The following is a 16073-nucleotide window of genomic DNA, read 5'->3' on the forward strand; positions in this document are numbered from 1 at the left end:
CTTTCTTTTGCTCTTCTTTCAGTCAAATGGTGTGTCATACTTATTTTCATCACTCACAGTGCCAAATGCAAAATGGAATATATGATAAAAAAATACTTATTAATAAGCAAATTAACTTACCAACTCTATGAACAAATTATATTTTAGAAATTATGGTTTTTCTTCTGGTAAAACATATTCACTTTATGATTATCAATATTTTAAACTCATTCAACCTTCAAAATATTTTCTCCTTCCTATTTTTCACAACACAACTAGATACGAAAACATCAATCCTTTACCCAAAGTATAGGCCATGGAAAAATGAGCATTTGGTTTCAGTTAGACCACTAGCTGTATGCTAATGCCATAATTTATCATTAGTTGCCCCTTCCCGCCTGCCGCCAAATAAAACATAACATACTGAAATAAGAAATATGAGAAAAGGGGATTTAAAAAAGTGGTAAATAATCCAACTTTTCCATCTTGCTATCTACAGATGAAATGCATATACATTCTAGGGGTGGAGAGAAAAAAATCAGCTATATCTATATGTTTAAAAATACTTAGTTTATCATTAACTTAGCAAATCTGTAATGGATTTTAAAGAGCAATTGTGACTATTTTCAACTTTCACCTTAAGCACTGGTTTTAATACTCTCAAGAATGAATGTGTCCAATATAGGTTAATTGACCTAGATAAAAGTGGTTAATGTAATTTCCTCTTGGGTCAGAGCTGAGTAAGATTAGAAAATTCAGTCAGTGCTATAAAACTCAATATATGGTTTTATTACTGAAAAAAAAAATCAGAAGAACATTAAATGTGAAACACTGGAACATTTTCTAGCATTTCCAACACTTACACATTTCTCCTGGGTTGATTCTTCTCTAAATCAGATATCTTCCTTTGGCACATTGTATGTAAACACAGCAATTTCACAAATAAAGTTTGAGGAAGTTGCTATCATTAGGTTTGATTTTTACATTACTTAAATGTTAAATCATCTTATATAGTGAAACATACAGATGTGTAGAAGAAGCCCAACTTGCAGAGATCTACTTTTATATAATTTCTGTAATGTTCTTTCTTGCAAGCCTCAGCAAGTGGACATACTCTACTTATATAAATAGTGAAAACACTGTGTCTATAGAATAAAATCTAGGGGTGCCTGGGTGGTTCGGTTAAATGTCTGCCTTCACTCAGGTCATGATCCCAGGATCCTAGGATTGAGTCCGGCATCCAGCTCCCTTTTCAGTGGGATCCAGCTCCTTGTTCAGTGGGGAGTCTTCTTCTCCCTCCCCCTCTACCCTTCCCCCCCTCCTGCTTGTGCTCTCTCTCTCGTGCTGTCTCTCTTAAATAAATAAATTAAATATTTAAAAAATAATAATAAAATCTAAACACCCTAATACAGAATTTGTAGCCATCAAATAGTCAGGCTTTGTCATTTTGTCTTAGTAAAATTCTTTTGGTTTCCACAGTAAAAATAAGTAATTTTTATTCTGTAATCTAATAGTACTTTTATAGGAATGAAAATGAACGGGGTGCCTGGGTGGCTCAGTCGTTAAGCGTCTGCCTTTGGCTCAGGTCATGATCCCAGGGTCCTGGGATTGAGTCCCACATTGGGCTCCTTGCTCAGCCGGAAGCCTGCTTCTCCCTCTCCCACTCTCCCTTGTTGTGTTCCCTCTCTCGCATGTGTCTCTCTCTCTGTCAAATAAATAAATAAAATCCAAAAAAAAACAAAAAACAAAAAACTATATTATTTCTGTATATATCTGTTCTCCCCAAATATTTTTATTTTATTTTATTATGTTATGTTAATCACCATGCATTACATCATTAGTTTTTGATGTAGTGTTCCATGATTCATTGTTTGCATACAACACCCAGTGCTCCATTCAGTACGGGCCCTCTTTAATATCCATCGCCAGGCTAACCCATCGCCCACACCCCTCCCCTCTAGAACCCTCAGTTTGTTTCTCAGAGTCCATAGTCTCTCATGGTTCATCTCCCCTCCGATTTCCCCTCTTCATTTTTCCCTTCCTGCTATCTTCTTCTTTTTTTTTTTTTTTTTAAACATATAATGTATTATTTGTTTCTGAGGTACAGGTCTGTAATTCAACAGTCTTACACAATTCACAGTGCTCACAATAGCACATACCCTCCCCAATGTCTATCACCCAGCCACCCCATCCCTCTCACCCCCCACCACTCCAGCAACCCTCAGTTTGTTTTCTGAGATTAAGATTTATATATGTTATTGTTATTATTAATTATCAGCAGATATAAGTTTATAATTTGAGCAATGTAATGTCTATTTCATTAATATAATTAAAAAAATTGAATCTGCCAAAATGTTTCTAACACTGATAATCAGGTTTGTTTTGAATTTCAGCTATTTTAATTTTCTCTGTTTCTAATGATAATAATTATTATGTCATGTCTTATTTATTTTATCTTAATATTTCAAGAATAAGGAAAATCTTAGATCACTATATAATTATCTAAAGGATAAAACACACTTGCATAGACATGCTATTTGATAATATAGGCCAATATTACACTCTTTTAGCGTCGTAAGTTAAGTTTTATAACATGATAATATATCACTATAACATTATAAAAATTTATTCTAATTCCTAACCTCTATTTTTTTAAATTAGGAAACCCATTTATATACATTTCAATAAAAAAAGGATAGCATGCATTGTGTTCCAGAATAAATATGTCCAATATGATAATTATGGGCTTATCAGAAAATATATATACTAACCAATACTTTTTTCATTAAGACTTTTTTTAGAGCAGTTTACAGCAAAATCAAGGGGAAGGTCCAGAGGTTTTTCATATATCCCCTGCTCCTGAACATGCGTAACTTCTCCCATTATCCGTGTCCTCCAACAGAGTGGTACATTTGTCACAACAGATGAACCTACATTGACAGATTATAATCACCCAAAGTCCACAGTTTACATTAAAGTTCGCTCTTGGTGTTGTACATTCTGAGTTTGGACAAATGTATAATGCCACATATCCATCATTATGGTATCATACAGAGTATTTTCACTGTCCTAAAAATCCTCTGTACTCCTCTTGTTCATTCCTCTCTCCCCAACCTTTGCTAACCACTGATCTTGTTATTGTTTCCACAGTTTTGTTTTTTTCAGAATGTCATCTAGTTAGAATCATATAGTATTTAGCTTTTTCAGAAGGACTTCTTTTACTGAGCAATATTCCTTTAAGCTTTCCCCATGTCTTCCCATGGCTTAATAGCTCATTACATTTTAGCACTGAGGAATATTCCATTGTCTGGATGTATCATAGTTTATCCATTCATCTACTTTGGGACATCTTAGTTGCTTCCAAGCTTTGGCAATTATGAATAAAACTATTGTAAACATCCATTTGTAGGGTTCTGTGTAGACATAAGTTTCTAATTCCTTTGGGTAAATACTCAGGAGCACAATTGATAATATGGTAAAAGTATATTTAGGTTTGCAAGAAACTGCCAAACTGTTTCCCAAAGTGACTAGATCATTTTGCATCCTCACAGCAATGAATGAGAGTTTCTGCTGTTGTTCTACATCCTTATCTTCATTTGGTGTTGTCAGTGATCTAGGTTCTTGGCCATTCTGTTTGTAGTGCTAACTTATTTCAATTGGCATTTCCCTGATAAGATATGATTTGGAGCATCTTTTCATATGCTTATTTGCTAACTGTATATCTTCTTTGGTAAGGTGTCAGTTAAGGTCTTTTACCCATTTTTTAATTGAGCTGTTTATTTTCTTATTCTTGCATTTTAAGAATCCATTATATATTTCAGATAATGATCTTTTATCAGATGTGTCTTTTGCAAATATTTTTCCTAGTCTATGCTTTTCTTCTCATTCTCTTGACATCCGTCCTTGCAGACCAGAAGTTTTTTTGTTTTTTTTTTTAAAGATTTTATTTATTTGACAGAGAGATAGAGAGAGCACAAGCAGGGGGAGCAGCAGGCAGAGGGAGAGGGAGAAGCAGGCTCCCTGCTGAACAGAGAGCCCGATGCGGGGCTCGATCCCAGGACCCTGGGATCACGACCTGAGCCGAAGGCAGACGCTTAACGACTGAGCCACCCAGGCGCCCCGCAGAAGTTTTTAAGATGAATGAAGTCTAGCTTATCAATTATATCCTTCATGGATTATTCTTTAGTGTTTTACCTTAAAAGTCATTGTGGTACCTAAAGTCATCTAGGTTTTCTCTTTTGTCATCATCTAAGAGCTTTACGGCTTTGCATTTTGTGCTTAGGTCTGTGATCCACTTTGAGTTAATTTTTGTGAAGAGTATAAGGTCTGGGTCTAGATTCATTTTTTTTGTATGTATATATCTGGCTCCTACAGCACCATTTATTATGATTTATTTGTTCTATTGTATTGTCTTTGCCCTGACCAATACATGTCACTTTTAAAAATGAATAACTGTAGGGTTCTAAGTAAAAGTTCAGCTATTGCATTTATATGATTGCAGGATATGAAAAATAAATTTTAATAGTTATTTTATGAATTTATTTATTGCATGAAATTAATATTTTACTGTATAAAACTTGATATACTTGCTGTAAGAGATGGTATTTTCACTCAAATTGTAACTCAAGGTATTTGATTTAATGCTTAAAAATAGTTTATTTTATTTCTGTAGCCCATCTCATTACCACAATTCTAGGGATACCTGATTTATTTATTTTTTAATCCATAGAGTTTTCATGAAATATCATATAACACAAGAATGTGCACATACAGTACAAGACTATAGTCTAAAAAATAGCACCATACAGTAAAATTTTAAAGATAAAGATACTTCATAAATACTGACTATTATAATTTATTGTTAAAAACACATTTATGATGATTTTTTTAGAAGTTATTTTATATTAGCTTTCATACTATATATTTTAGCAATGATAATTTTTATCATTATATAGTAGCTGCTGATTTTAATTTAAAGTATTACTATTTTTAGGAGTTAGTCAGTATTAGCCAAAAAATAAATGATAATTACAAAAAATTATAATAAAATAAATTTGCATTAATTTTACATTATTAGAGATGCCTGGGTGACTCAGTTGGTCAAGTGTCTGCCTTTGGCTCAGGTCATGATCCCAGGGTCCTGGAATCGAGTCCTGCATTGGGCTCCTTGCACAGCAGGGACCTGCTTCTCCCTTTGCTTGCTGCTCCCACTGCTTGTTCTTGCTCTCTCTCTGGCAAATAAATAAATAAAATCTTTAAAAATAATTTTACATTATTAATTTTAAAACTAGTCTTCTAAACAAATTACTGAAGAAGCAGTACTCCAACCAAATTTAGGTATAAAAGTTGATTCCTACTTATGTTATTATTTATCTTAGATACTTGAGGGGAGTTGAGAGGAAACCAAATTGGCAAATGATGAGAAAATGTAGAGTGCTAAATTTTGTTTTAAGTCTCCAATAAAAAGTGCTGTCCATCTTTTTACTGGTGTCTATCAACAGTAGGCAAAAGATCAGAAAAAAACTCTGACAACCGAACCTGAGCATGCTGCCGGAGAATGAAAGCACTTACCTTTGGCACACGTTTCTTCCCTCATTTATCTCCTCCACAAATACCCAACATTCGAGCAGTTTCCTGGCGTTACTGAAGTTTCCATAGCACGGCCCCACTCTCCTCCACCCTTGTTAAAAGCTGTGATATATTGTTCCCAGCATCCTCTCCCCTAATCAAAAATTACTGTTCTCTGCCCAAGGTCCTTCTCCATTCAATGTTACAAGAGAAGGTGTGACTGTTTGATAAGAATGTAATTTATTACTTCTCCAAGAATATTTGCATTTTAACAAAAAATAAAACTTAATCTAAATGAGTAGATAACTAATGGTGAGACTGAAGACACAGGGGCAAAACCAGGTAGAAGAGTGATTTTCAGTACTTTGCAAACCATGTCTTATATGTTATTATTTATTTCTCTCAATTCCTACATTGTTGAAGAAATGCAAGGAAATGCAAGGAAAAAATTCCTTTTCTGGTGAAGTGCTCAATGTACAAAGAATTGACAAATCATAAACTGCTTCTGGAGAGTAAAAATAAACTGAGAGGAAGAGTGGATAAAGAAAACAGGATTGTTATTTATAAAATAGCAAACTATTAAAAATTATAGACTATATTTTGTTTTGCAGTAGTGCTTTCGTTCCTTTGTGGGTGGGCTTGGGTTCAGAGAATGAAGAGAGATCAGAGAAATATGGAGAGACTGGATTATAGTGTATCTCTACAATATTTCTAGCAGAAAAACAAAGATGTCTACACTGATGTCTTTATAAATTTGCCTATATTTGATTCTACTTCTTTGATTTTTTCACTTGTAGATTTTATGATATCAGAACATACTTGAGAGAACAAAGTCATGTTGAAAGTCAGAAAGAACTTACACAAAGGAGGAGGTGATAAAATACTTCTCAGAATATCGTATCTACATGACAAAATTCACCAAAATCAAAGATTTTCCACAAGGAATTATACCTCCCTTTGGAATACTTTAAGTATGCATTGTAATGTGTGTTGTTTTGCTTACAATAGATTTTGCTTATTATATTAGAAAACTTAGACTAAAAATAAAAGAGGAGGGAGCAGAAGAGAAAATTATAATTGTTAATGGTTAGTCCACAAAATGGATGATTCATACATGAGTAATTAAGAATTAACTAAGACCATATTTCACACATTGCGCTGTATTACCTCCTAACCAGGTGATAATCTGGCTCTACACAGCAGCAGAAGCAAAATCAACTTTAAACAGATAATGCTTTTCTCTTATGTTAAGAGGGTGCATATACCAACAAAATGAAGAACAGGAAGTTTTGCAAACATTAGCAGAGAAATTAACACTTTCAATTAAGATAGGCATTTTCTGGTTAAACTTTATATTATACAAGATTGGCCTATGAATTTCCCCTCTTTTTCCTCTACATAATAATAATTGATTATATTATATGCTGATAATATAAAATAATTTTAAAAGCACTTGACTTAAACATACGTGCTTTTCTTTTGGAACCATTTGCATATACATTTCTTATGATAAATGTGAAAAGCACACATGTAGACATTCAGTTATTGTGAACAAAAAAAAATTAACCTTGAAATATAGAATGTTATGCTCACAAGGATATGGTAGGCATCTTCAATTTAGGTGATATATGTGCAAACTCAACTCATTTGTTGTTATATCCAGTATGAGAATCAGTTTCCTAAAACTTACCTCTTAATATCATATTTTATTTGTGAAAAGTAAATGTGTTTTGCCTACATGGAACATTATTAAGAAATTCGGGGCTAGCAGGACTTTAATTTGTCATCACAATTTATAATTTTAGGAGACTCACGTGACCCTTCTGTCTCATTTCTGAATCTATTTGCAACAGAATACAATTGCATTCAAAATTTTGACTTTTAGGGGCGCCTGGGTGGCTCAGATGGTTAAGCGTCTGCCTTCGGCTCGGGTCATGACCCCAGGGTCCTGGGATCGAGCCCCGCATCGGGCTCCCTGCTCAAGTGGGGAGCCTGCTTCTCCCTCTCCCTCTGCCATTCTCTCCACTTGTGCTCTCTGGCTCTCTCTGTCAAATAAATAAATAAAATCTTTAAAAAAAATTTTTTTTTGACTTTTACGTAAGGTTTTATTCATATACTCAATACTATCTGTAATTAAAAGCACAGGTTGTTCTTTTAATCTTAATTTAAGTCTATGATTGGAACAGTCAATATCTGTTATGTGCTTAGAAACGTGGAATTAAAGTTATTACACTTACCTATTGTCTGTATTGGATTTAGTCAATGCTATTTATCACTACTTGTTTATTTTGACACCTTGGCCTTATAAGACAGAAACTTTGATAAAATTTTATGACTTGCCTAATTCTCCTTCTTATTTTTTCCCCATGTGAAATGTATTAAAAAGCATTGGTTAATAAAATCATGTGTGAATATTAAGCACTAGTAGATTAATTAGGAGGCAACGTCTTTAGAAGTCTTTGGGGAAAAATGTATATTGCAAACCTTTAGAATTTTGCTTGTTTTCAATTATGCCTCTTTTTTCACTTAAAAAATATTATAACTGCCAAGACAAGTGTTTTAAAAAAGTAATAACTTTTCTTGGAGGGCCTGGGTGCCACAGTCAGTTAAGCATCTGACTCTTGGTTTCAGCTCAGGTCCTGATCTCAGGATCATAAGATTGAGCCCCACATCAGGCTCTGTGCTCAGGGCAGAGTCGGCTTAAAACTTTCTCTTCCTCTCCCTCTGCTCCCCCACCTCAAATAAATAAATCTTAAAAAAAATAAAAAAACTATAACTTTTCTTGAAAGTTTTCTTTTATACTAGAGCCATGGATTCATAGCTATGCCACATTAGAGAAAAGGAAAGAAATCAAGAATATTATATAAAACGGGAGATGTGTAAATATTTACACAGAAATAACAGAAAACAAGTTGCAAAAATGTATAGTGGCTGACATTATAAGGAGGATAAAAATGAGAGAAATAATCAGGTATGAATCTAAAAATATATAAAAATAAAGACCAAATACGTGGTTATTGTTTTGTTTATCCACTAATTAATTCTTCCATTTGCTCAAATTTACTGAGTAGTTAATATACAGAAATCATTTGACTTGGTACAATGTGGGTTAACAATAAAGGCATCAAAATAAATAAACTGAAGCCCTGCAATCTATGAATAATATACACATATGGAAAGTTAAAAGGTGATGATATATTGACAATATATTTGCTTAAGAAGTTATAAATAAAGAAATGATTTTTGTTATTCACTAAAGCAAGGAGTGTTTCTAATATGCACAAAACTAGGTGCTAAAAATATTAAAGCAGGACCTGCTCCTGCCACAGCCAACATGTAGAGGATGTAATTAACTAAAGTATTAATTTAAATACACACATGTACACACACAGGTTCACATGAGAGCTTTTAACAAAGTGTGTGTGATTTATGCCTTGTATGAAATGGTGGGGCATAAGTTATTCAATACCAGCTTCACAAAGGATATAGACTTATATATGAATCAAGAGATTTCATCAATGCATCAGGGACAGGAATCATGGGAGTTAATCTATCAAGGACAAGAATGAGGAAGAACGTGAATAAAGAATAGAAGCATGGGTTATATGGTGGAATTATATGGTGTATGAAGCAAAATATGTGTTTAATGAAATAATGCATTTCAGAAATGATAAATAATCTGTTGTACTCAGATTGATGTGTACCCAATTCAAACAATACATATGTAAATTTAAATAGAATAATCTAAATAACTGGATTCAGAACACTTAGAAAAGACCTAACTTTCATTCAAAAAAGCAGACTGTTTTCATATGCCAAAGAGTCTTTTAGATGTTCATCTGTTAGACTCATAAAACTTTTTGCTCTTAGGGGTTTGTAAGTATATAGACAATAGGAAGAATTACTATGATTTTTTTTCAAATTTTACTAGATTTCAAATTATTCTAATCATCTTTCATAGATGAGTAGAACATTTTGATTAAAAGATTTAGAGAGCTAAAAAAAATTTTAGAGAGCTAATAGCTTGATTCGGGGTAATTGTTTGACTTACTCTACTAAATATCATTAAGTATATAATATAAAAATAGATGATATTTCTACATGTGAAATCCTCAAATATAATTTGTTTTGGATTTTTTTTTTTTTTTTAAAGATTTTATTTATTTATTTGACAGAGACACAGCGAGAGAGGGAACACAGGCAGGGGGAGCGGGAGAGGGAGAAGCGGGTCTCCCGCTGAGCAGGGAGCCGGATGCGGGCTCGATCCCAGGACCCTGGGATCATGACCTGAGCCGAAGGCAGACGCTTAACGACTGAGCCACCCAGGCGCCCCTGTTTTGCATTCTTAATTAGCACTACAATTAGAGCTGAATGCAAGTAATATAAATAATACATACCAAAAAATTGATAGCAGATACTGTGACTTGCCGGTTTCCAAATGCTAGAAAGTAAGAAAAGAAGATGTAATGCAAACATTCATATTTTGGATTGCCACACTATAAACATAATTTAAGCAATGTTTATTGGATATTACTATCCTCTAATCCAAAGTACAGTGGTGTATGTAATTGACCCTTTGGGATAGCACATTTGCAATCTAAGCGGATGAAAATATTTTTGCTTTCAACATATACTTTTTTCTAGTCACTTAATTATATTTAGAATACAAAAGGAATCTATTTTTAATTTGTATTATTAAGCTCTTTGAAGGCAGATTTAATCTTTCATTTGTCACCTTAAAAGCACATCATATGGCATAATATATGATGGCACCCAATGATAACTCTTGTTTTTTAACATTTAACAACAAAAAACATGCTAATAAAAACTTTTATTTTTTGCGTTGATATTTTATAATAGGTAATATTTTAAATGTTTTTTATTTTTCATCTAAAAACAAATATATGAGGCAAGCATTAATGTTCTCATCTTAAAGTAAATAAAAATTTAGGTTACATGTTCCCAAATTATATAGAATAAGGAATAAAATAGAATTTTAGACAGTGTCTTAAGGTTACCTTTCTCATGGTAAAGAAGGTGGAATATACAAAAGTACTAAAAATAAAATTTTCTGATAAACTCATCATCTGTATTAACAGTTGCATTTCTTTTTTTTACTTTTGTGTGTGTGCATATACATTGTATTTATGTAAACACATTTACACAATTATAATGTCTCATTTTAAATCTTGTATAATTTATAAGAATATATTTAAAGGCATTTCTAATATTATTAAACGTTCATTGTAAAAGCTATGACAATATCTGCATCATAACGTATAACGTGGCTAGCTCTAAAAACATTAAATATTATCTCACTGCTGCATAATTAGTGCTACTTTAATTTTTTGTATGATAAATAATACTACTTCAAACATCTTTCTTTGTAAGTCTTTTATGGAAGTTCCATGGGTTAGAAATTTTAAGGATAATTTAGTCAAAAGTTATGTAAGTATCTATGCATGGATATATGTATATATACATGTATATATATACATATACATATATATATCCATAAAACATATATATAAAATATATCAAAACAATTGAATGTTTTGTTTTTATAAAGTACATATATCTAATTATGAAATAAAATACATTAATACATTAATGGAGAAAATTTGGAAAATAGATAAAAATGTAAAGGGAAATAAAATACATTAAAATCCCATTATCCATGGTAAATCAGTTAAAACTCAGATTTTCGCTTGGAAATATACATATTTGTTATACACTTTTTACAGTATCTTATAAAACACTTTTTAATCATTTATTCCTTAATATTATATTTGCCATATAACTAAGCAACATTTGCCATATAATTAAACATTCTTCTCTAGCTAAATCAAAATATATATATTTTTTATTTATGCTACTTCTAGACAAAACTTTATTAATTCAATAATAGCTATTAGGAATTTATAGGACAGGCACTATAATGTGTGCTTGTGATAAAATCAATTATAAACTAAGCCAAGGAAACAAATAATAATCACAAGATAACAAAGGGAAGTGTGCAACCCTGATAAGTGTTGGCCTTACTAAGAAAGGCCTATATAGTATTTAATGTAAGAGCTAAAATGAAGGATTTAATCAGGGAGATCAAGGAGGACTCTCTGAGTACATGGTTGAACTCTGATTTAGAAAATGAAAAGATATTAAATAGACAAGAGAGGGGTTCAGAACATTTCATGTAGCAGGACAGTGAAAATATACCTTGTTTTCATTTTTTAATAAGAATAAATAATGATGTGATAAAAACAGGTACAGGGACAAAGAGTATAATTTTTAAATATTTTTAATGTTTATTTCCAGAAAGCAAAGCTACAGAGACTGTAATTTGAAACAAACTTTCTATAAAATATTTTAGCCATCATTAAAACTTTCTGTAATTTTTTTTTAAGATTTTATTTATTTATTTGTCAGAAAGAGACAGAGAGCGAGCACAAGCAGGGGGGAGGGGCAGAGGAAGAAGCAGACTCCCCGCTGAGCAAGGACCCCCCCCCAATGCAGGACTCAATATCAGGACCCTGGGGTGAAGACCTGGGGTGAAGACCTGAGCCGAAGGCAGAGGCTCGACCGACTGAGCCACCCAGGCGTCCCAAAACTTTCTGTATTATTTTTATAATTTTTATAATATTTTACATTTGGCGAGAAAGAGAAAAACAGGTTGTTTTTATTTGATTGCTGCTGATACTAACATTTATGTATTAAGTTTTCTGAACATATGCATGCCAGTTTACAGTTAATGGAATATTCTTGCCATTGGGCAGTTTTTAATTATCATAATTTGTTTCCTATTTACTTTAAAATATTTTCAAGAAGTACAAAAAATTACTTCCTTAATGGTATATGTGGTGAAAATACATAATAATAATATGTAGTATTTTATTCAAGTTAGTGTGTGAAAATGTACAGATGCTATTAATTTTATGCAGTCAAATCTGTTGAGAATAAGACTAGACATGATATTTATTCACTTTCCGGTTGGAATCAGTATTGTAATGTTATATATGTTTTCACAGAATTTAAGTCCTACTTACATCTTATGCATTTAAGAGTCTTGAGCACAGTAAAATTAGACTTTCAGGGCCTCATTTTCCTAATCATAATCGGGAATATTAGCACTTACATAATAATGTTTCTTCTTACAAAAGAAACAGAAATTTTACAATTATTGACAAACATTAAGTTTTCGATAAATATTTTGCATATGTTAATAACAATCAGCTTCTATTATTTTGTATCAGATACGTGAATGTAGCATTTTTCAGAGGTTCCTCTTAAACACCTTGTGGAGCAAAAATATCTGTCCATTAATATTCTAACGTTAGTAGGTACATCTTCTGATAAAATATTTTTTAAAAAAATTTTTATATAATATTAAGAAATTTTCCCCTTCAATATTCATAGTTAATTGTTAGTATTTAGAAGAATTAAAGTTTTGAACATTGCAATGATTTACTTTTAGCACACTCAACTAGATTTGCTGATCTTAGCAAAGATTTTGTTGTTGGTACTTCAAGCACAGATATTAAGATGGTTTAACTTATTTTATAAAATCTAAAATAAATCTTGACTACTCCATTCATTTCCATTTCAAACTTCATAAACACCAGAAATAGACCACAAAAAGAAACCTGTCAATTAAATGTGAAACCTCGACCCTTGTAGCACCCTTGTAGCTCTGTGTGTGCCTTGAGGGCTGCAGTAAAAGCCGAGGAGAGAAACGTCCACGGCAAATAAAAGAAATGGAATTCTTAGATGAGGACAGCTATTTTTCTTCACTTTTATGAAATGAGGATTTAGGTTTGGTCCATTGTGTTTTCCACCAAACTGCTTCATCTGAGTCAATGGTCAGGACATTTAATAAAGTTATAAACAGAAAACAGTATGTTACAGAAACAAATTGCTTCTATCTTTTCTTATTGAATTACATTTAATATAATAATTACATAATTATTGTGTATTTTAAAAATCCTGATAGCTGATTTTATATGATTGATTTTGTGACTATATGGAATTTTTCTTTTTAATCTTCATTCTTTCATTTTACTATCTGTCATTTTGGAGGTTTATAATCAACTCATATTTTTGCTAGAGTTCCTATGGAGAGAAAATAAATCAAAGTATGTCGGTCAAATTTGTTTTTTTAAGTCTACATAAAAATGTAATAGAGTATGATATGGAAGCTATTAAAAATTGACATTTTTGGGTGCCTGGGTGGCTCAGTCGTTAAGCGTCTGCCTTCGGCTCAGGTCATGGTCCCAGGGTCCTGGGATCGAGTCCCACATCGGGCTCCCTCCTCAAGGGGAAGCCTGCTTCTCCCTCTCTCACTCCCACTGCTTGTGTTCCTGCTCTCGCTATCTCTGTCTCTGTCAAATAAATAAATAAAATCTTTAAAAAAAAAAAAAAATTGACATTTTTTTCATTATTTACTTCTTTTTTTTAAGTGTGCCAGTTTGTTCATCATTTCTGTGTAGTGTAGAAAAGAGTTTTGATGTTGGCAATTTAGTATGTGTTTAATTAGAAAGAAATCCTACATACATGGTGGTGTATACTGTGGGTGATTAATGTAGTAGGCAATCCAAGAAGTAAATCCCCAATAAAAGGCACAGCCCTACAAATAAAACATAATAAAAGTTAGTGAATATATATAAAATCTATCATATCATTTGAAATCATCCCAGATACTTATATGCCACACTGCAGCTTATTTTTTTTGTATGAAAAATGGTATGTTCTAAGCAAGATAAATGAAATGACGCCTCACCCAATAAAGTAGCATTTTACAAGTACCTACTTGATATCACTAAGTAAAGGCATTACTTTGCTCAACCCTTATTAATATAAATGGGTACTTAGGTTATAAGGCAAATGTAACACTATATTTTAGAAATATTTTTCAAGAGTAGTCTTTGACTATCAAGTAATAAATATAAATGAAGTAATAAAATAATAAATAATGTATTACATAAAATATATTAATATTCATTTTCCAACAGTAAGTGAATAAGATAATGAATTATTTAATCGTTAGTAAAACATATCTTGATAGATTATAAAGGGAAACATCCTAATTCAAAAAGTCCTAGGCTATAATACTGATCTTGTATTGATATGATAAATTTTAATATCTTCTGCCAGAATAGAAGCTAGTCTAAATGATTTTTGAGGTTTCTAAGAGTTTTGGAGTTTATTGCTTTATTACAGTGACAACAATAGAAAGACTTGTTGAAATTTTTACAAAACAGGTATTTGTCAAAAAAGACAGGAAATTTTTAATAAGGAAATATTTCCTATTGAAAGTAAACTTTAAATCGGAAATTAAAATAAATTGGAATTAGAATTAGAAAATTGAATTGCAGCATATCATCCAATGTACATTTCCACTTCAATATTTCATAAAACTTCCCATTTTCTTGACAGCTATTTGATGGGATGGTTATTAACTCCTGCATTCACCACTTTTGGAAGAGCAAAGACACTGTCATCACACTGACAACTGTCATAAATACAGGGTGTGTTTTCAACATTGTTATCACACAGATGTATTTTTACAGGAGGGTTCATATATGACATCCCCCCTCCTCAAGCGGCACTTAAAGAATCTGAATTCAGTGCTAAGTATTTCCAAAATTAAAGATACCAGAGAATACAGGGCTTGTAACAAAAGGACATGGCAAATCTTTTATGTAGCGTTATTGGTTGAACACAGCTCCAGTGAAATAGGTCACTTAGGAAGTGGCATCTCAGGAGCGGATGTTTAAGATATGCTGACACTGTTGAACAGAAAATTCTAAGCATAAGGAAAATAAACATGATTTTGTATCATTTTATGGATGACCCAATACACAAAATTTCTCAATAATAATTAAAATTACAAAACATATCAATCCTCACCTTTATCAAATTTTTCAAAGGTGTATGTCCTGCAGAAACTTTATGAACAAATAAGGTTTCCAAAAGATATCGGATATAGTGTATACAATGACAGAAGCAAGCCAAGCTAGAAAGAAAATAAAACATGAACATATTAAGTCCCCTTCTAAAGGTCTGGCTTGCCTTACACATAAGACATTTTTTGTTAGTTGACTACAATATTATATTTATTAGGAAATGTTTCCAATAAAAAACACTAATGTTTATTTTAATATGTTTATTCTAGAAATTTTCTAAATTTGTTCCACAATAACAGTACTGTCACAACAGTCTCTATAAATTTACTTTCGGTGACATTCAAAATACCTTATAATACCAGTCACAATCTATATGTTCACCCCTACCGAGGAATAAATATAAAATAATTATAAATGTACTCATATCAAAATGCCACATGAATTAAGCAGAAAATGTACAAGTTTTTTTTTTTTTTTTGTATACCTGACACACAATGTTACATTAATTTCATGTGTATAACTGGTGATTTAACAAGTTTTACATTATGCTATGCTCCCCACAATTGTAACTCTCATCTATCATCATACAATGCTATTATAATATAATATAATTGACTGTATTCTTTA

The 16073-nt window shown here is 32.0% G+C and overlaps 1 protein-coding gene across 1 annotated transcript in view; it reads right to left on the reverse strand.

Moving 5' to 3' along the window:
- Window positions 1-16073, reverse strand: part of TECRL (trans-2,3-enoyl-CoA reductase like) — a 113791-nt gene that overhangs the window by 11381 nt on the left and 86337 nt on the right. Inside the window, exons 6-8 of the mRNA XM_078068182.1 lie at window positions 15451-15556; window positions 14095-14167; window positions 9945-9988 (exon numbers count right to left, since the gene is read on the reverse strand). Coding sequence (XP_077924308.1) covers window positions 9945-9988; window positions 14095-14167; window positions 15451-15556 — 223 coding nt within the window. The remainder of the gene's footprint in view (window positions 1-9944; window positions 9989-14094; window positions 14168-15450; window positions 15557-16073) is intronic.

The sequence above is a fragment of the Halichoerus grypus genome, chromosome 3 (genome assembly GCF_964656455.1).
Source record: "Halichoerus grypus chromosome 3, mHalGry1.hap1.1, whole genome shotgun sequence".
Classification (NCBI taxonomy): domain Eukaryota; kingdom Metazoa; phylum Chordata; class Mammalia; order Carnivora; family Phocidae; genus Halichoerus; species Halichoerus grypus.